This window comes from Ixodes scapularis, unplaced genomic scaffold, assembly GCF_016920785.2.
Source record: "Ixodes scapularis isolate PalLabHiFi unplaced genomic scaffold, ASM1692078v2 PGA_scaffold0__279_contigs__length_252992795, whole genome shotgun sequence".
In the NCBI taxonomy this organism is placed as follows: domain Eukaryota; kingdom Metazoa; phylum Arthropoda; class Arachnida; order Ixodida; family Ixodidae; genus Ixodes; species Ixodes scapularis.
The window spans coordinates 252843270-252867214 of record NW_024609835.1 but is presented as its reverse complement, the minus strand read 5'-3'; the positions used below and the strand labels follow the sequence as shown (position 1 = coordinate 252867214).

Here is a 23945-nt window from a genome sequence, read left to right as displayed (position 1 = left end):
ATCACTTTCCGATTGTTTTAGAGAGCGTTGTTCAGCTGCCCTCACTTTTGAAACGTATCCCTAGGTGGAAGTTAGATAAAGCTGACTGGTCACTTTTTGGGTTACATTCCACCTTGGACCCTGCTCTGCTTTCTTCTATGTCACCCGAAGATGCTACACTGTATATTACTGAGCAGATACTAAAAGCTGCTGAGGTGTCTATTCCACGAACCTCTGGTAATGTGCCAAAAAATGCAAACCATGGTGGAACAAGGAGTGTGCCACAACCTTAGCGGATCAAAACAGGGCTTGGGGCAAATTTCGCAGATATCCCACATCACGTAATCTCGCAGAGTTCAGGCAGCGGAAAGCTAAAGCCCGTTGGACCAGGAAACAGTCAAAATGGAAATCCTGGATGAAGTATGTTTCTTCTATAAATAGTTTTGTGCCAGCCAAGGAGGTTTGGGATAGATACAGGAAAATAAATGGAGACTATAGGTGCTATACAATTCCTACTTTTGATGCCCCTTCTTCATCTTTAGTTGACATCGGCAACATCCTTGGTGAACATTTTTATAACACATCCAGCTCGGCAAACTACAGTGATTCGTTCAGTAGATTTAAATCTCGTGCAGAGCGGCAAAATATCTCCATGTCTGGAGGAGACTCTGAGCCTTATAACCAGCCTTTCACGCAGTGTGAACTTGAAATGGCACTTGACATAACGAGGGTGTCTGCTCCAGGGCCCGACGCAGTTCATTATGAAATGCTTCGTCGCCTTTCTCCTGAATCCCTGAAAAGTCTTCTCTTGTTCTTCAATTTATTGTGGGAAAAAGCCTGCTTTCCCCATGCCTGGAAGCATGCACATGTCATCCCGCTCCTCAAGCCACAGAAAGACCCTTCACTACCATCAAGTTACCGTCCCATTGCTCTGACGAGCTGTGTCGGGAAAACATTTGAAAGGCTTATAAACAGGCGGTTAATATACATATTAGAAAGGCAAAAGGTTCTTGACAAATATCAGTGCGGGTTTCGCCGAGGTCGATCTACTCTCGATAATTTGGTTCGCCTGGAAACCGTTATACGCGAAGCATTTGTGAACAAGCAGCACTGTGTTGCAGTGTTTTTTTACTTAGACAAGGCATATGATACCACTTGGAGATATGGTATCCTGAAAGACTTGTATGCTTGCAATATCCGTGGTAGGATGTTGCAATGCATTAAGAACTTTTTAACAAACAGAACCTTTCAAGTCCGGCTTGGCAGCACCCTGTCTAAACCTTTTGTTCAAGAAAACGGAGTCCCACAGGGGGGCATTTTGAGCGTCACTTTGTTTGTACTGAAAATGAATTCTCTCGCACAAATGCTACCTCGGTCTATTTCCTACTCTCTTTATGCCGACGATATACAGATCTCCTCATCTTCTTGCAATATTTCTAGTTGTGAGCGGCAGTTACAACTGGCTATAAACAAACTTTGTAAGTGGGCGGACGAAAATGGCTTCAAGTTCTCTGCTGCAAAGACAGTCTGTGTGCCTTTTTCCCTACGTCGCGGGCTTTCCTTAGACCCAGCTTTGGAACTAAACGGTACTCTGATTCCTGTTAGGAAGGAGCACAGGTTTCTTGGTGTTATATTTGATAAAAAACTTACCTTCATTCCCCACCTGAGATTTCTCAAGGAAATTTGCCTTCGTTCCACAAACCTTCTGAAAGTTTTGGCTCATAAATCATGGGGGTCGGATCGGAAATGCCTGTTGCATTTGTACGCCGCGCTTGTGCGATCTCGTCTCGATTATGGCGCCGTGGTGTACGGATCAGCTCGCCCATCTGCTCTCAGGATGTTGGATCCTGTACATCATCTTGGCTTGCGTTTGGCAACAGGTGCTTTTCGGACATCGCCTGTACTTAGTTTGTATGCGGAATCAAATGAGATGTCGCTGTGTAAAAGACGTCAATACCTCAGCCTAACCTACGCGTCTAGGATCCTAGCAAACCCTGATTACCCAACGTATCATTCCGTACAAAGGTCTCAATTCTATCGTCTCTTTGAAAATAAGCCAAGCATCGTCAGACCGTTAAGTTTTCGTATAGAGGAATTTAGTTCCTCACTTCAACTTCGTCTGGACGAACTTAACCTAATTCATAACACAGTCTGCGTGGCGCCCTGGAATGTGGAGCGTGTTTTTTGTGACTGGACTTTAACTAAGTTTAATAAGAATAGCATATCAGCTCTTGTGATTCAGCAGGAATTCCTAGACCTGGAAGAGAAATATAAAGATTATGCTCACTTTTACACGGACGGTGCCAAGACTTCATCGTTTGTCGGGTGTGCCGTGCATTCAGGTCGTTTTGTAAAAGTTAAACGTCTAGAGAAATTTGCGAGTATATTTACTGCTGAAATCTATGCTGTGTCTTTTGCATTGGATTATATTCTGAAGACTAAAACTAGACGGGCCGTAATATTTGTGGACTCTCAAAGTGCTATTACTGCAATATGCTCTCTAAAAGCCACTAAGAATTTGCTTGTGGAACAGGTGCGAAGTAAACTTATTGGAGCTTTACGTAAGGGTCACAATATAAAATTCTGCTGGGTTCCGAGTCATATGGGTATAAAGGGTAATGAGGAGGCAGACAGGCTCGCTGCATCTTCAGGTAACTGCTCTCAATATCAAGCTAGCTTGCCCTATCAGGATATCAAGTCATTAATTAAGTCGTCACTTTTTCGTCTATGGCAGGCAGAGTGGGCTATGGAGTCTAATAACAAGCTCCATGTAAGCAAACCAGTCCTTGGGTCTTGGGAGAGCTCCTTACTTAAGAACCGCTTTCACGAAGTTGTATTGTGCCGGCTTCGAATCGGGCACTCCTTCCTTACACACAGATATCTCCTTTGTGGGGAGGATCCACCAGTTTGTGAGCACTGTGGACACAATCTTACTATTCTTCATATTTTGTGGATCTGCCCGGAATTCGACACTGAACGACGCGCTCATTTTCCTGAGTTTTTTAGATATTGTATTCCATTTCATCCCGCTCTTTTGCTGGGAGAGCACCCTCTCGTTCCTCTTAATCGAGTTTTATCATTTATTACTAGTACTGGCCTTATACACCAGATCTAATCCCAGTTTTTTCAGGATCATCTTTTTTTAATGAGGTAACTATAGGAGTTTCATCAGTTAATTTAGTCTGGCGCAGTATGGCCTCCGTTGCTGTTGCGCCATAAAACCCGCAAACAACAACATCCATTTCTGGCCCGCCAAGCCGCAAGTTTTGCCACGTGCAACGTCGCACCACCAGAAAGCGCGGGGAAGCTCGAATGTTGGTTTTGGCATCGCTTTTATTTATGGTTTTTTCAATAGCTATTTGAAATTGAGAGATGCAGATACAGAGATACTGAGACAGTTAATTTGTCTGGACAGCTTCCAAAACTCCCGGAATGCTCCCTGGTCGCATCGGGAAGGACACGTGCGAGAGCTTTCCCTCAGAAGTGCCATCCACGCAGGCTGCTGAGCCTGACGAACCCGGCCAAGAAGTTCAAGGTGGAGATGAACGCCAAGCAGCTGTTCCTGACCGGCTGCGTGGTGCTCTACCGCAACGTGAACCTGGTGGTGGTGGAGGGGGGGCCCCGGCAGCAGAAGAAGTATCGCCGCCTCATGATGGGGCGCATCAAGTGGGCCGAGGACCAGGCCTCCGCCGACGGCTGTGAGTGAACCTCCCTAGCGGCCCGTTCGTGCCGAAAGCGAATCTTCACGTTCGACCATAGAGCTGCACGGTTGGGCAGCGCTTTTCGCCAAGTGCTCGGATATCGATTACCACCTTTGCAGACCGCGAGGTGACTGGCTGTGACAACAATGACGTGACGACGGGGACGTTGAAAGCACTATTGCACTCGTTGCTGGGGAAACATGCGTTGCGGCAGCTAAGTCGGCAAACAAACGCTACGTTCACATCCGGTGCTTGTATCCGCAGCGAGAATAATCGACTCCTAATCTCGACCGCTGCACTCCGGTGGCTTGCCTGGGACAAGCTAGCTAGCTCGCCATTTGTAGTGCCTGAGCTTGTAACCGTGTGGCCTGTACGACCCCGAACCTGCTTCGGATTGCCCAAAGCGACGGCTTTTGTACCCACCGCGGCAGTCCCGTAAACTGGCGAAGGCTGTCTACGTTGCGCGTGACTGCCTTGAAGACATGTGCACGCCGTGAGTGCGACTGCAAAGCTGAGAACGCCGCGAAGATTCTAAAAAAGATGCTCCGGCTCGCCCGTGGCACTTTTGTGCTTTGTTTCAGCTTATCGTAGATCTCGATAGATGTTACGAGCCATGCGTTGCAAATGTATCACATGATGACGCACCCCGTACGTCGCGGCGTACCTCTCGGAGGTCGCATGACGCTCACGTGACATTGGGTCGGCTCAGGTGGCTCCGAGCTTCTGACGCGGTCTGCCGTACCGTGAAAGGGAGTACGCTATGGTCAGATGCCTTTAAAGGGATACTTCAACGAAATTTGAAATATTCCCGTCGTGTTCAAAAATAGGTTGAATATGATCCACAATATCCGTAAATGACAATCGCACGTTTGTATTTTGAGCCTGGTGGCTGTATTTTTCGTTATAAACGGCCCACTCTGGCAAGCGCTCGGAGAAGGCCCAGCGGAGACCACGTGACATCCAACGCAATCGTGACGTAGGTCGTCTCAAGACGAGCAAAGCTACGGCGAGGCTGACGTCGAGAGGATGGCCTAGTCGTTCAAGCCACCGAAGCGGCTGCTTTTGTACGAATTTTGAGTGGCGGGTTAATCTTCTATAATCTTGTAGGGGGACAATAGCGACTTCTGGGACACACAAAAGGCATTCTCGGGAAGAGGGGAGTTCCTCCTGCCCCTCTTCTCTCGTCGTGGCCGGAGACGAGACAACCTCCGTCACTAGCTGTCAAGGTTCCTAGACGGGCATTACAAGCGAGGCGTTAGCGACATCCACCAGGTGCTCTTTGCTAATCGTTTAATTCGTTTTAAAATTCCTTTTCGTGACTTTTTTAACAAGATATTGGTATGTTCGATGTGATGCTGGTTTTTTGAACACATATAGACCAAAAAATGAGCGCCGAAATTTTGTTGTAGTATCCCTTTAAAACAAAGTCTGTGGAACCGGCAAAATGTTTCGTAGTACGGCTGATTTCATTGTGGGTAGTAGATTAAGCGCAAAAATCTATCACGCAAAATTATATTTGTGTTGTCACATGTTGATTTAGCTGCGTAACATTCGAGGTCTTTTAGGAAACTGTACAGCACCAAATATAGCGTGAGCGATGTTAGGAGCGAAGTTTTGTACGTTGACAATTGACTTATCAAAAGGGGGAGCGGTTGCCGAGTCTAGTAACGCTTGCATCTCAGGGCATGTAAGGCGGAAGCTCGTGCTACCGACTCGTCTTAACCTCGATTACTCTTTTTTGTTTTAATTAAAATTGTATCGGCACACGTTTGTGTACTCACCACTGCATGACACAATTTAAAGACACCATGCTAGTGGTTGTACTGCCGGTACTGCCAGTACCACAACTGGGATAATTTGTAGGGGTGTGCGAATCTCGAATTTACCAATATGAACCAAATGGTAAGGTTCTCGAATAGTTTGATTCACAAATTGAATCGCAAGTATTCAGTTACTTGAATATTTTATATATTCCGCGAGCCTGGTTTGCGGAGAATATGCGAAGCACATTTTAGTTTTACTGTTCCATCATGGTCTAGCGCACCACAAACACGAAGCTCGCATTGGGACGCTTTACAAACGTCTGTGTGCGGCATTGCAGCAAAACTTTATTTACCCATTGGATTTGTTTCAAACATTGCACAACCTTACCAACCGCGGTGGTGGCGTTCCGGGGGCAGGAGGGAGTTTGCGCTGACCTTATTTCGGTGCAGACAGACTTTGAACTTACACTCTGCCATTACATTCCAGGATATGGGGCATTCACTGACCTCGCGATCCCTCAATGGGTTATTGCTTACGCTGTCTTTCCGACCTTTTTCTTTTGTCCGAACACACTTTTTTGCAAGCAAAACAGAGTTCCATACCGTTATCCGCATAGCTTTCCATTTGCACGCATGTACTTCAAGCTCGCGGTAATTGGGGAGGAAATGGGTAAAGAAAATGAAGTTTTTTTCGCTTCTTCGTTTTGCTTCGTCACGGACGTCCTCCAACCGTAAGGTCTGCAGCCACCACGGCCGCACCGTTCCGTAGGACGAATGTTTGCGAATCGCGGAGTTCGCGTTGGGGTATTTGTAGGGGTGGGCGATGACTGCGTTTTTTTGGAAATCGATATTCGCCCAAAAAGTGGGGTGGACGGTGGCTCGGGGATGAGTCACGACTCGGCATATTACAGTAATCACTAGATGGTGTAAAAGTGGGCGCGACAGGCCTGGCAGGTGTGCAAAATCGGCCAAGCACTGAACATGCGACGGCGGCAGCGCGCGGCGCAGCGAGGATAGGCAGAGGCACACAACAGAGCCGACCGAGCTCTTTTTTGCATCTGTCCGGAACAAATGGCGGGGGGGGGGAACGTTTCTTTCTGTACGATGTCCATCTTTTCTGCCAACGAAATCTGTACCGGCTTCAGTTCCCAATTTTTTTTACGCTTCCGGTTCCGAAGTTGGTGTAAATTCAGCTCCAATTTCCCCCCCGAGGGGAAATCGCCATTGAATTGGGACCTTCTACTACGACCAAAGTTTTACTACGCACGGAGTTACTATAACGGCGTACTACTACTGTACCCAAGAGAGGAGACAGCCAGGACCCAGCACAAGAACCAGCGAGGCACACGATTGGTGCACCGCTTTACCCCGTTGGAGGTACTTGACCAGACTGGGCTTTTGCCACTACCTAGCACACGAGTCAACGGACATCCCACCAAAGAGCACTGGAGTAGTGCGAAGCACATTCTTCACTACGTAAAACGAACAAACAATTGGGCACTAATTTACCAAAAACGGGGAAGTGCACACGAGCATTCTGCAATGGGGCCAGTGACAAAGTAAACGGGAGGTCGGTCAGTGGGTAGGTATGTGTTCATACTGGCTGGTACTGCTGTTTCCCGAAGCAGTAGGAAGCAACAAAGAAGCACCGTCGACTGTCAAAGCAGAATATGTGGCGTCACGGTACAGAAAATGTATCGTGGCTCCAGCATTTCATCGAGGAGCTCGGTACACTCGAACTTGCGCAAGAACCACGGGTCTTGCTGGTTGACAAGCAGGATGCAACGGTTCTGGTAAAGAATCGAGTCACTTGGGAGAGAAGCGGGCATATCGACCTCGAGTGCCGTATTTACACGAATGTAGGTCAACCTATTTTAACATTTTTGAAACTCTGAAGTGGGGGTGATCGACTTAAAATCGAACCAAAGCATTCCATCGCCGACAAAAATGAAACAATCACGATATCAAGAACACCTTGGCTTGTTACAAGTTCAGCCAGCTCTACCTGTAGCATTGCGCCATTCTGTGCACTCATTTTACAAATTACAGTTTTATTATTTGCGCGAACGAGTATTATTGATAGCGATTCGCCAATTAACCTGAATGTACGGCGGTGAACAGCGCACGGCGCACCCGACTTCCGGGGGTGGCGGCACTTGTAAAGGCCTGTCCGAACAGGCTACAGTGTAGATTGCATATAACGTATGTCGCGGGAGTCGCGAAAATCTGCACTATAAGCGGTACCGCGCTATAACCAAAACATCAATTTTTCAGGCCAAAATACATGCCATGAGACAACTTACCTTTGTAAAAGAATTTATTTTATGTTAGATGAAAAATAAAGCTTAGTTTGAGGAAAGTCTCTATTTCACCAGACTAGTACACTTCTCTCTCAAGTGTGTCACATTTTGAAAGAAATGAGCGGCTTTTGTCTGGCGCAGCCTTTTAACGGCGTCGCAGGTTGCGGACGGACGTTGTGAGCGTTCATGATTGCTAACCCTAATCACTTTTCTCTGGTGATGAAAACGCATGAAAATTTGCATCCTTTATACGGTATGTGCATGAAATGCTCCAAAAATGGCATGAAATGCTCCAAATATGAAATCCGGGCGATGTTTGAAAACACAAATGCTTAAAAGCACCACTGTAGTCGAAGTCAACAAACACGACGACACGGGCGTTTCTGCCGTCTTGAGAGTGCTGCCACGACAGCGCCGCACGAGTAGGTGGATCTTCCCTTCTAGTATGTGCTGGGTTATCGTAGCGACACAACGAAAATTCACAGTCAAGGATAGCGCTTTTACGCGGAACAATGAGCTTCCACTACGCCGTCGACGATCACCACCGACGCCATGTTCGCGGATAGAAGAAGCCGGCTCGCGACCGGCATGCAACGTGCGCGAACGGCTGGTTGGGCTCGCCAACGCCTTGTGCCGTGAACGACACGTGCGTGCGTCCCTCCGTCGCTATGGCAACTGAAGCCTCTCTCTTCGCTTCTCCCCGCTTCTTCGAGCAACCTCCTTGCCATCCTTGCCCCCGCGAGTGCCGCTTGCGGCTAGCGCCGTTATCTGGTGTCTCACAGGGAAGCGTGCTCGCTGCGCCGGTTGGTCGGCGAAGCGTGCTCGCTGCTCCAGAAACCGCACTATAACCGGTATTTCCCTTCGCACGCCTGCATTTTAAGTGGTATGTAATTACATGGAGTTCTATGGGAGGCGAACCGGTGGTTTAAGAAAGCCGCGTTGTACTAGGTCCTGCACTATAAGCGGTTACGTTGTAAGTGGTCTATACTGTACTACAAAAATGTCAGACCACAGGACTCCCGCTAAAAAATCGTCAAAATTGAAGTGTCTGGTAGTCGTCGGTCGAATGTCTGTTTGGACACCGGCCAAGCCAAATTCACGACTTTCCTCCTCGCCTCCTGCACTTTTTTTTGACGTCGGTGCTTGTCAGACTTGACGTCACACGCCACCTTCCAATGGTGTGCCTGCTGCCTATCTATCTTCCGCGACTCACGAAGTCGCCGACCTTTCTATCGCTGTCACCTCGGCAGGAAGGCCAAAGAGGTCCGGCTTCGAGTGGATTTGGGATATGCCGGCGTCGAAGCATGCTTTTTGGCCGCCCCGGCTCAGCTTTCTTTGTCAAGATCCACGTTTGTAGTTTGAAAAAAAATTAAAATAAAGTGTAGGTGCGCAACAGTGAGACTTTTAGTTTTATGTAGAAACACTGAGAACTTAAAAATATATAATTTGTTTTATTAAACTATAAACCAACCAGGGTTGTTTGTCTATACGAGGTATGTTGGGAACAAGAGCCGCGGGAATTTGATCCAATCCACAGAACTACTGGAAGATGACATGACCTTGGACACAACACACGCTCGCCTGGCTTGGCCCCTCACACTTGAGCCTTCCCTTTGCCTGTTTTCGGGACTTCCAAAGCGGCCGAGGCCTTGAGCGATTGACCGACAGCCAACAGAGCGTGTGAGTAGCCCTCCGGTCCCACGTGATGAGCAGAGCAAGGCCGCCGTGGAGGTAGCGAGGGGGAGATTGGACGGGGGGATGTTTCCCCCTGGCAGATTTGACGGGGGGAAATTTCCCCCCGGCGGCCAGAAGTGGAGCGCCGCACGACTTGTCGGAGTCGTGTGTTTTGTAGTAGTCAAACCTCAATGCAATGAAGTCGGTAAAATTCGGAATTTACTTCGTTACATTGAAATTTCGCTACACAGAAGTTCGGGGCTAATGTTAAAGAAAGTTTCCACAAATGTTTCTCTGGCGCACAAAACTCACCGAGGACGTTTTTATTTCGGTTGAAACTAGTCCGTCACATTTTTCTGCAACACTCTTGGCATTATTATTGGCATCACACGATGTTCGCATAGCCAGATGGTCTGCATCGCGTCTTCGTCTTGCTGTGTGCTTGCGAACCGCCTCAAGACATCGATCGCGTCCACCACTTCATGGTTACTGGGCACATCGCAGGTGTCTTTCTTATCAGGCTTGATGTCGTCCCAGTCTTTCAAGTTCCCACAAACATCGCTAGCTATCGCCTCGTCGGTCAGCTCCTCCGTCGCGTGACAGCAGAGTCAGGGTGGTCGACGTTGTTAAGGGTGGCTTCATCGCCTTCAAGGCTCTATCACCCAGGACAACGAGAAAGGCACAATTTTAGTTAGGCCTCGAAACGAACTACGCAGCGCGAACAAAGCCGACGGAAGTAACGGCGGCAGCTCTAGTGTCCTCCAGTGGCCGTTCTGTCAGATTTGGCCCATTTCACCCTTTGCGCTTTATCGGGGGCCCGTTTCAGCGCACCTGCTTCCCAAAATCTCATTTGAGACCCAGAAGTCTGTGCCAAATTGTCTGTAAAACTTTGTGACATAGAAATTTCGGCAAACGGGACTTCAATACGTAGAGGTCAAAAATACATGGCGTGCATACACTTGTGGTTAGAAAAAGTTATGTACTTCGTTATATCAATGGTTTCGTTACGTAGAAGTTTGTTACATCGAGGTTTGACTGTATCCTGTTTGGACAACCCTTAAGAGCCACTACGGAGGCCACTGGAACGGCCTCACGGCTCACTCCCCGCGGCTTCTTTTCGTAGTTTTTCGCACAATTCACGGTCGCGCGTCCTTTGATCGAGTGTCGAGGTCATGCTGGAGCGCTGACCACGGTTTTTTGTATTGCCATGTGTGATCCAGGCAGTTCAGGCTTTCGGTCCTCGTTTACGGCCATTCCTCACCCAAAAGCAACCGACAACTGCGCTGTTGGACGCAAGTTCAACAGGTCGGAGCAGCTGATGCTCCAATGGAGTCTGCAATGGTGCGAGATCCTAAACTGTGATGACAAACGAAGAAGCTTCCGCAGGCCAAAGTCTGGATAGGTGGGGATGCCTTCCGGAGTTGGAGGCCAGGCTTGCAACACACATTGCAAAAGTGTGCAGTCGGTCCCTACCTGTGACGTGCAACGTGATCGCCGAGCAAGCGTGGAAAAGGCAGTTGATGCTGTCATTTGCAAAGTGAGAGATTTCGTTAGACGACGCCGACGACGTGCTTCGAGAACGTAGCAGTGATGATGACGGGACTGACATTCCCAGTGCGAACGAGTCGTAGTCTAGTCGGGACGGAGTGAGGACGACAGGGAGCAGCTTCAGTTGTCCCGCCTCCAGCGTGAACTTCCTAGTTTCGATAACGCCTGGGCATCCCATTCACTTCGCGCGTGCATGCTCAGCCAATGCATGCCAGAAGGCATCGATCACGTGTTGGAGGCTTGGCTTTCGAAACAAATACTTTGCCGTTCTCACGTGTTCTCAGTAAAATGCGCATCTAAAGATTCTTTTTTCTTTGCTGATGTGCAATGTGGGGGGGGAGTCGACTTACAATCGTGTAAATACGATACTTCTTCCCGAGAGAAAAGGTTAAGGAGTGAAAGCTACAACTGCATTACATTGAATTGTTGAGCAACTCCGCGGACCTTTTCGCAGAGGCTTTGAACGGAAGAAAGGCTCTCTATCTTTAGCATTGTGAACGTTTGGGCGTCAGAAGTGTGGACACAATGATAGTCCATTAAGGGGGAGTGTTGGTAGTGTAACGAACTGCATGCAGATGACACCACTTCCCCATTGTCCCCGTTTCTCTTTTGTTTTTAGCTCTTTCGGTTTATCGTCTAATAAAGCAAGATGACGACTTGACAGGTTGGTTGCTTCTTTTGGCTGCACGCCAATCTCACTACATCCTGTCTGGTAATCCGGTCAACCTGCATAAACTATAAAAACCAACAGATGTATTGCGAACAAACATGCAGCCGAAGAGAGAGCGCTAGGAGGGGATAGCACTCCGCCTCGCAAATATGGCGTCTACACAAATAGATTGTGATGGATTCTCATCCGAGTTATTTCGGATGGGGGAAGGCAAAAAGAGGTGATGGCTACGGGATCGAATTGCATTATATCTTCCATGGAAAGACCGGCGCATCATACGCACCATGAGCACTGTACATATTGTAGAATACCACGCATCCGCCCATTCCACATTAAGCACCCATTACCAAATTTGTGAGACCTGAGAAAATACGCACAGTACATTTACATGTAAAATTGATGGCTGAACAAGCGCCCATCCCTCATTTTTTTGCGATTATCTCCAAAGTTTGAGTGGGCGCTTACCCGGTATTTTACGGTACTCAACGACTGCACCACGAGCCTCCTCAAAAAATGGAGCAGCAGCGCAATTTCAAGATGTGTTACGAGGAGTATCTGCCACCTTTGCCTGTGTTGTACTGCATCCAAAAAGCTGCTTCACCAAATGGTATGTGCACACCACAATGGTTGAGAGTATGTGCTAAAACTTGACGAGTTTTTTATCTAGAGAATTTCAATTTGTAGCCTTTTTTTACATTTATTCTTGGCAGATTTTGTATATTTTGAAAGTTTTTAGCTGTTAACAGGTTTCTATATGCTGCATTGGCCACAATAATTTCGGTTTTCAAAAACTAAATTTAGCATAATTTATTGAATGCCTATTTTATAAATGTATAATTAAAAAAGAGCATTTATTATGATACATTTCAATATACAGCAACAAATTTTAGAATCAAATGTTTTGCAGAAAAAAAAAGAAAAGAATACTGGGACCCTCCAAAAATGGGCAGTCTTCCTGTTGTAAGGAAAGATTTAAACAGGTGTTTTTGTAGTAGTTGTGTTTGTTATTTGACTGCACCTAGATGTTAGAATAAAAATCATGTACTCGAGAAATAAAGTATACATACCATATGGTTAGAGCCCTGTCGGAACCGCATCCGACCCTCGGTCTGCGCATTCATTTTGCATCATGAAATCATGCATAGATGAAAATTTAAAATGAAGCGTCTGGATGGTATTTTTAAGCCGTCTGCCTACCTTTCTGCAAAGAACTCTTCGTGTCAGAATATGGTGCAAGTCATTTTATTGTATCCGATTTTATTGTGCGTATAAAATAAGCGATCATCCTTCCAGAGGCACTTCGCATCGCTGGAAAGATGATCGCAGTTATGAGGTGATCTTGCGAGTCTGACACTAACGCTCTGCCCAGAAGGTGCGCTCAAAAGGAAGGAAATTTTAATATTAATTTTCCTTTTGCTTCGTAAAACCCACTTCAAGCTGATGCATATTTTATAGACACGAAAATTAACGAAGGACGGACTAATAATATTGTGTTGTTTTATTTAGGCCAAACAATAAAGAAGTGGGAGAGAAAAGGCGCTCACTCACCGGTGGACATACCTCGGCAAACCTCACTCATGAGGGCCCTCACTCACCCTCATCTTCACAGGTGAGGTGAGGGTGAGTGTGTTTCTGAACCAGGAAAATTCATGAGTGTGAGGGTGAGTGAGGGCCGTGAGGGCTGTGAAGGCCGTGAGGGCGGTAAGGGCCGTGAGGTAGTGGTGCAAAACTATCGATAGTACTATCGATAGTATCGATAGTCGCCAGAAATCTGACTATCGATAGTGAAAAAAACTATCGATAGTACTATCGATAGTCGACTATCGATAGTACTATCGATAGTCGACAATCGAAAAACTATCGATAGTACTATCGATAGTCGACTATCGATAGTACTATCTATAGTCAACTATCAGAAAACTATCGATAGTACTATCGATAGTTTTTCGATTGTCGACTATCGATAGTACTATCGATAGTCGACTATCGAAAAACTATCGATAGTACTATCGATAGTCGACTATCGAAAAACTATCGATAGTACTATCGATAGTCGACTATCGAAAAACTATCGATAGTACTATCGATAGTCGACAATCGAAAAACTATCGATAGTAGTATCGATAGTCGACAATCGAAAAACTATTGATAGTACTATCGATAGTCGACAATCGAAAAACTATCGATAGTACTATCGATAGTCGACTATCGAAAAACTATCGATAGTATTATCGATAGTCGACTATCGAAAAACTATCGATAGTACTATCGATAGTCGACTATCGAAAAACTATCGATAGTACTATCGATAGTCGACTATCGAAAAACTATCGATAGTACTATCGATAGTCGACTATCGAAAAACTATCGATAGTCGACTATCGGAAAACTATCGATAGTCGACTATCGGAAAACTATCTATAGTACTATCGAAAAACTATCGATAGTACTATCGATAGTCGACTATCGAAAAACTATCGATAGTCGACTATCAGAAAACTATCGTTAATCAAATATCAAAAAACTATTGATAGTCGACTATCGTAAATCTATTGATGGTACTGTCGACGATTTACTATCGATAGTTTTGCGACACTAGTAGTTTGCGTCGCTCCCTCTTCTCTTTTTATCGCTTTATTTATTATCGTTTTTTTTTTCAAATGGGACACCAATTAGGCCAGGCACTTACCATCCCAACTTTCGTTCAGCTTTCAGTGATGACTAAGACGGGAGTTTGGGCGAGGAGAGGAGAAGGGGGAGAAGGGACTATCGAAAAACTATCGATAGTACTATCGATAGTCGACTATCGAAAAACTATCGATAGTCGACTATCGTTAATCAAATATAAAAAAACTATTGATAGTTGACTATCGTAAACCTATTGATGGTACTGTCGACGATTTACTATCGATAGTTTTGAGACACTAGTAGTTTCCGTCGCTCCCTCTTCTCTTTTTATCGCTTTATTTATTATTTTTTTTTTTTCAAATGGGACACCAATTAGGCCAGGCACTTACCATCCCAACTTTCGTTCAGCTTTCAGTGATGACGAAGACGGGAGTTTGGGCGAGGAGAGGAGAAGGGGGAGGCGAGCGGTAGGGCGAGGGTAAGGCGGGCTGGGGAGGACGAAGCAGACGGAACATTGGAGAAGGAAGGGTGAAACCTCCTTCTCTCTAAAGCGTTCCGTCTGCTTCCTCCTCCCCGGCCCGTCTTACCTTCACCCTACCTTCTTGAGTTGTAACGGACTATAGTGGTGCAAGACTATCGATAGCACTATCGACAGTATCGTTAGCCGCCAGTATAGTAAAAACTATCGATAGTCGACTATCGAAAAACTATCGATAGTACTATCGACAGTCGACTATCGAAAAACTATCGATAGTACTATCGATAGTCGAATATCGAAAAACTATCGATAGTCGACTATCGAAAAACTATCGATAGTACTATCGATAGTCGACTATCGAAAGTTCTGAGACACTATCGATAGTTTTGGACAAACTATCAATAGTATCGATAGTCAATTTATCTATAGTTTTGCATCACTACCGTGAGGGCCATCAGGGCGGTAAGGGCGGTAAGGGGTATGAGGGCCATGAGTGCATGAGGGGCGTAAGGGCGGTGAGTGGCATGAGGGCCATGAGTGCGTGAGTGGTGTGAGGGCGGCGAGTGCGTGAGGGGTGTGAGGGCCATGAGTGCGTGAGGGCAGTGAGTGGCGTGAGAGGCGTGAGGGCCGTGAGGGCGGTGAGTGCATGAGGAGTGTGAGGGCCATGAGGGCGGTGAGTGCGTGAGGCCCCCTTCAGATCGAGCATCTTTCTCAGCAATTTTGGTGCTTATGGCGGGTTGTTCTCTAGCTTTCCCTAGATTGACACGAATTGCTGAGATCGGGTCCGGCTCGAAATAAGCAAGCAACTCGGAGCAATTCGAATACGTTTGAAGCGGCTACATCCAAATAGGGACGCAAAATTTTTACGTGATACCTCGTGCCGGTGATGATGACACTGAAAGACTTGGTTCTGGTTTGAAATCGATCGTTTTTTGGAAATAAACTGTTTCAGAAAGGTGCATTAGTATTCTTAACGAGATTTAAATGCGTAAAAACACATTTATAACGCGTAATTGTGTCTAAATAGTGCAAGAAAAATAACATTTTATGATGACGATGGCAAATTGCATCAATTGGTTGCTGCGTGTGATCGCCGGCGGCCCGTGTTGCTGGTGTTGCGACGTAAAGTTTCTGGGCGAAATTGCCCCATCTGAAGTTGGCCTGAGTGCACCGTGAGGGCCATGAGTGCGTGAGGGGCGTGAGGGGTGTGAGGGCCGGAAGGGCGATGAGGGGCGTGAGGGCGGTGAGTGGCGTGAGGGCTTGAGTGGCGTGAGGGCGGTGAGTGGCGTGAGGGCCATGAGTGAGTGAGGGGCGTGAGGGCGGTGAGGGACGTGAGGGCTATGAGTGCGTGAGGGCGGTGAGGGCCGTGAGGGCGGTGAGTGGCGTGAGGGCGGTGAGTGGTGTGAGGGCGGTGAGTGGTGTGAGGGCCATGAGTGAGTGAGGGGCATGAGGGCGGTGAGGGACGTGAGAGCCGTGAGTGCGTGAGGGCCGTGAGGTTCAGTGAGGGTGAGTGAAGGGCTGAAGGTGAGTGTGACTGTGAGGGTGAGTGAGGGGCTGAAGGTGAGTGTAGCTGTGAGGGTGAGGGTGAGTGAGGGGCTTAGGTGAGTGTGGCTGTGAGGGTGAGGGCGACCTAAAATGCCGACCTCTGCCAGTGCAAAGTACTCGTGTATATGTGTTATAGGGAAGCTGAGGCAGTTTTGTATTTGAGGAAACACTTAAATCGTCTTCATTCGACCTCCAGGATCTCGAACATCAAAATTATTTTGTAACTTGATGCATGAGGGCAGCAGAAAAATAATTTTCAAAGTACTGCTGAAGTACCTTTCGTGACGTCACGCTCCTTCCCGGAGCGTGACGTCACGAAAGAGGTTTTCGGAATCTCGCTCTCGCGCAGCTTCGGCCCCTATCAAAGCTACGCATGCACTCTCTTGCTATTTTTAAAAGGGCAGAAAAAGATGTCGCGACTGGTACCAGCGCTTGGGAATACACCTGGTGAGCTTGCAATTGCACGCACGGCCCTCGAGCGACACGCGCTAGGCGGCCAAAAGATCCTCTTATGATGCAACGACTGGTCGGAGGTCGTTACGTTATTATTAGGAGTAAAGAAAAATAAAAAAAATTAATGTTTTGTATGTTACTCTTTTAGAAACAACTCCTGTAAGTGTGAAAAGCCTCTGTGTGAAAAGTATTGTTCTGCAGAAGACGAGTTAGCCCCCGTGATGACTGTGCTATTCCCCAAAGCCCCGACCAAAGCAAACTTTAATCATTTTGCTGCTGATGGCATAAAGTGGAGTCTATACGAGGTTAACAGCCTGCAAATGAAAAATAATGCATTCGGAACACAGCCAGTACAACCACGGAAGCTCGCAGAGGCAATAAACGCCCTCGGCACACAAAACGAAACATACCGATAGGCACCTGAGGGTAATTTCGGCTGGATCGACCCACTGCCACAATCCAAACTAAAATCCAATGAATGTATGCCAGCTTCCGACTCACTGCTGCCACTTTCATCCACGAAATTGATTGCACAGCACCGGAACGTCGAGTGAGACAACGTTTTTGAGAAGCGTCGGTGCGCAACGAGGACGCCGTGGTTGATGCGATCGTCCACAATCCTTGAACTTGAAAGTCGCGCAAAAAATCGCCCCCTCGCGGAAAAGCAAAAACAGAAATCGAAACTCGGAGCAGAGTTCCTGCTTTGAGTAATGTCCGAGACGGCGTTGCACATTTAAACACAGCACAGAACGCGTCGAAATAGGTGTTTTAATCGCGTCGACGAAATTGATAGATCGGAATAGGTGCAGTAAGGAAAGAGTTGAACAGGGTTGTCTATTAGTATTCACTCTGGAGAGATCCACTCGAGAAAAAGGGTAGGGGGCATTTACTTCCATCCAGCAGGGCACACCTGGCTCGGCTTTGCTCGGAGGCGACCACGACAGAATCGTCGGCGTCGTTCTATCGTCTTTTTTTGCTGCCTCAACTCGAGTCGCGCCTGCATCGAGTGCTTTGCTAGTGCTGGCCGTAGGTGGCATCACCGCAGGAGCCAGCATGGGGAACTCACTTAGCCAAGTGCAACCGGTTGATGTGAAGTTGACGGGCAGCTCAGCTGTCATTAGTGGCTCAATAAGTGTAACTCCGACCGGTCACGATTGAGCCAACCGTCGTTGGCTGTATGACAGTTTAGCTTGCTGGTGCACCGAGGGTATTATGGCTCGTCGTGATGGATAGCTCCAGCCAATTGTGATTGATGCTTTTTCTCGTTGGCTCAAGGTCGCTTGGGTACGCTTGACTAGGCTATGCACAATGCCCAATTCCAAGTTGCCAGGGCAGAAAATTAGTGTCGCAATAATTTCTCTCGTTGGGTTTTATTCCTCGCAGCGGAAAATGGACAGAAAGTGGAGAACCGCTGCATTCTGGTTTGGGAGGTGAGTGTGACCTGTTCATATCTTAAGTACTACAGTCAAGCTTACTTACAATGAACCCAGCTATAGCCGAATATTGGATGTAACTAACGAATGTTTATTGCATGCTCCTGCTGCTAGAATTTTAATGGAATTTTATCCCATTTTTATTGAACAAAGTGGCGGCGGCGCTGCGGGTAGAACAAAAGAAAACCTCAAAGCGCTGGAGTTATTTTTTTCGAAAATTACCAGAAAATGGCGTTCGCTCTCACTCGCAGAGCCTGCGAGGGAGAGCGACGACGACGGCGAATCTGCGACCAAGTCGGTGTTGCCTGTAGCAGCGGTCGACGCAAATTGACGCGTGGAAGTTGTTGTTTAGCTTCATTGTTGAAGGGAGACGCTCATTGCTAAGGCAGAGCACGTTTCGATGACATGACTCACGGATTACGCGAGAGTGAATCTCTCTGGTACCTCTTGCATGCGTGTTCCGGATTTCGACATTCTGGGTGCTTTTCGATCACGTGCTTTGCAGAGCTAGCCAGTCACCGGAGCGTGTTCCGGATATCGAGATTCTACACGCTTTTCGGTTGCGTTACAGCACCGTCCGAAAGAAGGAAAGAAAATGATTTTTCGAACGCGCCTGAGAATGTAGGAATCGCGTCTCTGTCTTTCTAAAGAATCAGGGTACGCGAAAACGCATTTGCAACAATCGGCCCGTGTCCAAGGCTCGTCTAGACCGCGGGACATGCTCACGGCTGCCGGAGGACATGCACGCAGAATGAACTTGTAGAAAGTTGCTTCTCATTTTATCTATTACTGCCTAAAGCTTCCTCCTATCATACTTTTTCTCTTTTTTTTTTTTTGTTGATTGTTCAAATTGCATATTGTACCTACATACCATATTCACGGCGTGCTGTCTAGTCGCACCAAAGTAGTGCGCACACATCATGCACATCTGAGGCGCCTCGTTTTAATGCACGCTCTCCTGCAGCACGCGAGCTCTCGTGAGAGAAGCACACTTTCAGGCGTGTTGCGACGTGTTACAACACGCGCTCGTAGCTTCTATTGTAATGAAGTGAAACGTGGTTTTATTGTGGCTCCTTTGCACTTCAAATATGCAAAAGCAGAGCAGCACCCATTATGGAAGCCTATGCTATATGCAGTGTGACCATGATGTGTAGAGCGAAATACGACTTACTATAGCAAAGATATTTCGAAACCGCATTGACTTTGTTATAACTGGGTTCGACTGTAGCGGGTGCTTGTGGTTTTGTTGGCGGAAGGCACAGCTCAGGAAATAGACCATTTGACGACTATATTGTCCGGTTGAAGGTTAAACGTCATCCGTCTAAGAAAGCAATGAGATAGCACATAGGTACACATAACAGAGCACGTTGGATAGACTGCAGTTCACACAGAAAGCATAAAAACTCTGAAAATATACGAGGGACAAACACTCAGTTTCTTCAACGAGCAACATTTATATGATGCCCATCACCCTGCGAAGAACCGCTTTGGTCACAGAGAAAATTAAGGGAAGATGAAAATACTAGAAAAAGATAAAAATAAACAATTGAAAACAAGCGTGTTGGTTGATAGATACAAAACTTGAAAGTATAAAACAGAGAGGACGAGGACGGGAACAGGACATCTTTGTTGTCCTATTCCCGTCCTCGTCCTCTCTGTTTTTATACTTTCAAGTTTTGTATAAAAATAAAGATAACTGAATTTAACTTTTGTGGTCGGTTTGCCTTGCTGCATACCCGACCCGGAGGAATAACACGGAGCCGACGGTTTCAACAACAAGAAACTACATTTAATGGGACGTGGACAAGACGATTAACATTGCTACCGGCGGTGCCGGAGTCCAGGCAGCGACTCCCCGTGCGCCGCCTCTGATCTGCCTTATCAAGGCGGCGCATCCGATGTGCGCGTGGCTGGCGTGACGTCGCCGCCACGCGGGAAAACTTCGGCACCTTTGCCTCGCAGTCGGGCAACTTGGCTGGGGAGCCGCCAGGGTGCCCACACTTCCCCCCCCTCAAGCTTCGTCCGGCATGTCGATGACGGGAGACGTTGTGGGCGTCAGGGGGTGGATGGCGCTGTTGGGCGGACTGACGTTGTAAGTCCGGCCGGCGCCTGCTGGACGAGCGCGGCGGCTGCTGACGAGCGCAGCGGCTCGGTCAGCTCCAGCTTGTCACTTGAGCTTGTTCTGGACCAGGCCTCCAGCAGGTGGCTGCTCTGCACGTGGTCCATGGTTCTCTGGGCTGCCCCTGGCGCGCCGACGTCCTTGGTGGCCCGGTCCACCATGAGACCGGCCGCCGTGTCATTCCGATGGCGGCTGTGGTGACGGTGGTGTCCATGAGCCAGCTCCACTTTCTGAAAAGGAAGAAGAAGAAGAAGAAAATTGGAGGAGACTTTCTTTGACAACTCTCGTGCTAGGAATTCCAGCTCTAGTGTCAATAACGACGTTGGAAGTACGAGTATGATGCCGGAAATTTTATGTTTGCCGTTGGGCAACGAGAGGAAACTGTGGTGTGCGTGGTGGGCTTACCATGCTGTGTCCAAAACGGTTCAAATTGGCAGAAAGTCAGTTTTGTTTCAGGTAGGCAAGTACTAATGAAGAAAGATGTAGTACAAGTGAGAGTGTTTTGATAAACATTTTGCTCAGTTCAAAGTGTTTTGTTATCCCCGTAGACTCAAAATAACTGAAGGCCGCACATACGTTTAGGATGGGACAAAGTAAAACAGATTGTGGAATCGTCATTTTCATACATTCTACCACTTAGGTTGTCATCAAGCATGAAACCAAACGTTAGGTCGCAGAAATAGTTTTGGCGGCAGGGACAAGTGAGAAAGAAAAGAGAAACCAGAGATGGACCGCTCGCAGCTCTGGCACACCGCATGTTTTCGGTTGCGAAATTTGGCTCAGCACGCACACATTGCCGGCGAGGGCACGTGCTCCACAAGACGACGGGGTCCTGTCACATTCTGTTTTATCGTAGCGCGGCAAACAACTTGCGTAACTTTCTCTGCTCGTGCCGGCGATGGTACGCACAAAGCCGCTAATCTAGGTTAATTCTGCGAACAAGATGTATTTGCCACACCCCCAGGAATGATACCACACATTAGAGGCAGCTGTACCTACAAGTAGCGTGTGCACAAGATAGACGTCGTCGACAGCGGGGAGGACCTCCGCTTATCAAAGGGCGGAGGAGTTCCTCCAATCGATATAGCGGATCTATCGCTAAGATGAGAAGGAAAAAAAACACAAACTGCTTTTCTGTGGTTTGCTTTTCCTCGTCGTCTTTTGGGTGCATTTTTAAGGGTGGGCCTACGCTCGATTCGTCCCTATACAAAAATATATACGAGACTATACTCGCACACTCGGTGCAAGGGCCAGTCTATCGGACAAAGGGATTGTCCGGCGTCACAAACACCGCCGCGGAAAAAATCGGACGCGACTTCGGTCCATTTCTGGCGTCTCCGGGGAAACGCGCCACTTTGAGTTGGTCTCGTAGGTTCCATCTTCTTACGAGAAACGTTTGTTGCTCGCTCGCACCTCAAATTTTCTGTTTTTTATGTCTCCCACCAGGGCACGGTGAAGTCCCGCAGCTTCGGGGAGATGAAGTTCAAGGTGTGCCCGACGGAGTGCTTTGCACGCGAACACTTCAAGAAGCACGGCGTGGAGCACTACTGGGACCTGGCCTACAGCAACACCATCCTCGAACTGGCTGATGAGACCGCCTGAGGCTTCTCCCGCCGCCGCGTGCTCTTTCCTTTTCCCAGGCTGCACACCCAGGGCGGCCATCTTAAACATGCCGGTTTTCGTTTTCATTACCCGTCGCTCTGCCAGTGGTACGACGGAGTTTGTGGGCGTGTCGGAACAGGTTCTTGCGGTCCTCGATGAGTTATCGAACGAGGTGCGAAGAGATTGGAAAATTGCGACTACCTCAAAGTGCAACTACCAAATTTCTGTCAATCGTACTCGACGTGACGTCACGTTGCTGTATGGAGCCATTTCCTTTCATTTGTATTTTTTTAGACACGTTTGAAAACCTTTCGTACCATTTTGTTTCACACACTCGACATCGAAAGGTTAAGGAGCAGCTCATGCCAGCTTTTCGAGTGTCGCTTTTTTTTTTGTGCGTGTGATAATTTGGTAGTAGCCAACCTGCCAGCTGGTTGGTCTTTTGGATTTGTTTTCGCTTAATTACCTCTCAATAACTACGAAGCTTCTTTAATTGTTCCCACATAATCGGTTAAAACACGTGAGCAAAGGGTAATTTTGACATCTTTTCGTACGCATCTAGGATATAAAGACTGCGCATATTGACCATGGCCGCCAAGGGACTGCTGGTCCAGCCCGATGTACCCACTCTGTAAATACACGTAACCTTTATTCGACGACTCGTCGCCGTCTTCTAAGACAGTGGAATTGCGCAATGTCTGCTTCATTTTGCGTCACTTTTTTTTTAACAGTCTGTTCCAGAGAATAAGTTGAGCCCTTTCCACAAACATGCTTCTTTCGATGCATTGACTGGTGTCTGGCACTGTTCCTTCTCTGTGGTGGCCATCTTGAAACCACACTTTTAAGCACCAAACACGTCGTGCAATGGCTACAAGGACAACGGATGCTGCGACCTGCTGGCATGTGCTGTAGGCACGGTGTAGGAAGGCTCTTTAGGTGTAGAGACTCCTCTCCTCGCCCCGTCGGAACGACGAACACATCACGTCCCCTCCTTTCCTACGTTTTCTCCGCCTGCCCCTAGAGGGCGCCAAAACGTTCAGGCCTCCCGGTCGCCAACCCTCGCGCCAGAACGTGGGCTAGTCACCCATTGCTTACGCCGCCTCTAATTGTTTACATCTTTTTTTTTTTTTACAATGGTGTTTGGCTTGATGCTCGGTCGTTGTTCTCTTCGAATTGGAGGCGCCTCGTAGAGGATTGTCTTGCATGCGGTAGACGCAGACGCAACAGACTGCCCATCTGTTCAGGGTCGGATTTTGTCTGGCGTTCCTGTGGAATGCAGACGCCGTAGAAAGAGCACACCAACGGCAACGTTCTCGTGGAAGGCAGACGTCGTAGAGAAAACAACACCGACGGCACCGTCGGTTCCGATGTCCGAAACGCTTCTCCGGTTTCAGTCGAACGTGCAAAAGGGTTCGGATTGCACGCCAACCGTCTCGTCGTTCGTTTGGTCGGCGTCCGCACCGTAATGCAAAGTCAATTCTCGCAAACACAGGGAGACTGAGACGGGTCATAACAGTCCCTTGTCCGTATCTCTAGTCTCGGGTTTACAACTGTGCTCAGCTTTTTTTCGGTTCCGCTGTTTTGCTTGGACTGCATTTTTGTGCATCTCAGCTTGTAGCACCGGCATGGACCGACATTGGTGAGCATGGGACGCAAGTGCTTTGTTCCAAATTGTAATTCCGACTACAAGAGTTGCAAAGAAAAGGTGAGATTGTTCAGCGCTCCTTCAGACCCCGAGCGTTTGGCACAATGAGCACGAGCGATTCCTCGCAAGGATCGGAGGCCAATGTCGAAAGACACTGTGTGCGCCAAGCACTTCTCAGAGGATATGGTGTTGAGGACAAAATACTATGGTGAACTCAAGAGTGAAGTCTTGCCCGACGTTCCAAAACGACCAGTTCTGTTGCCACATGCTGCGCAAGATGTGCAACTTCGTGCCGATTCGATCAGCAGTTCAATTTAGCAGGACCCAAAGGCTGCCTTAAAATGTAAAATAATCACGTTAGCTGCCCTACATGTTTAAAAAAAAAAATTTAATAGTCCAGTTGAATC

At 47.6% G+C, this 23945-nt stretch overlaps 1 protein-coding gene across 3 annotated transcripts in view; it reads left to right on the top strand.

Annotated features, from left to right (window-relative positions):
• The window catches only part of LOC8036491 (U4/U6 small nuclear ribonucleoprotein Prp3), an 86541-nt gene extending 63859 nt beyond the window's left edge, over window positions 1-22682 (top strand). For all 3 annotated transcript variants that reach the window (XM_029978745.4, XM_040502941.2, XM_029978735.4), the window contains 3 exons: window positions 3478-3677; window positions 18123-18169; window positions 21738-22682. In XM_029978745.4, the coding sequence (XP_029834605.1) occupies window positions 3478-3677; window positions 18123-18169; window positions 21738-21893 (403 nt within the window). In that variant the 3' untranslated portion in view covers window positions 21894-22682. The remainder of the gene's footprint in view (window positions 1-3477; window positions 3678-18122; window positions 18170-21737) is intronic.
• The last annotated feature ends 1263 nt before the right edge of the window (window positions 22683-23945 follow it).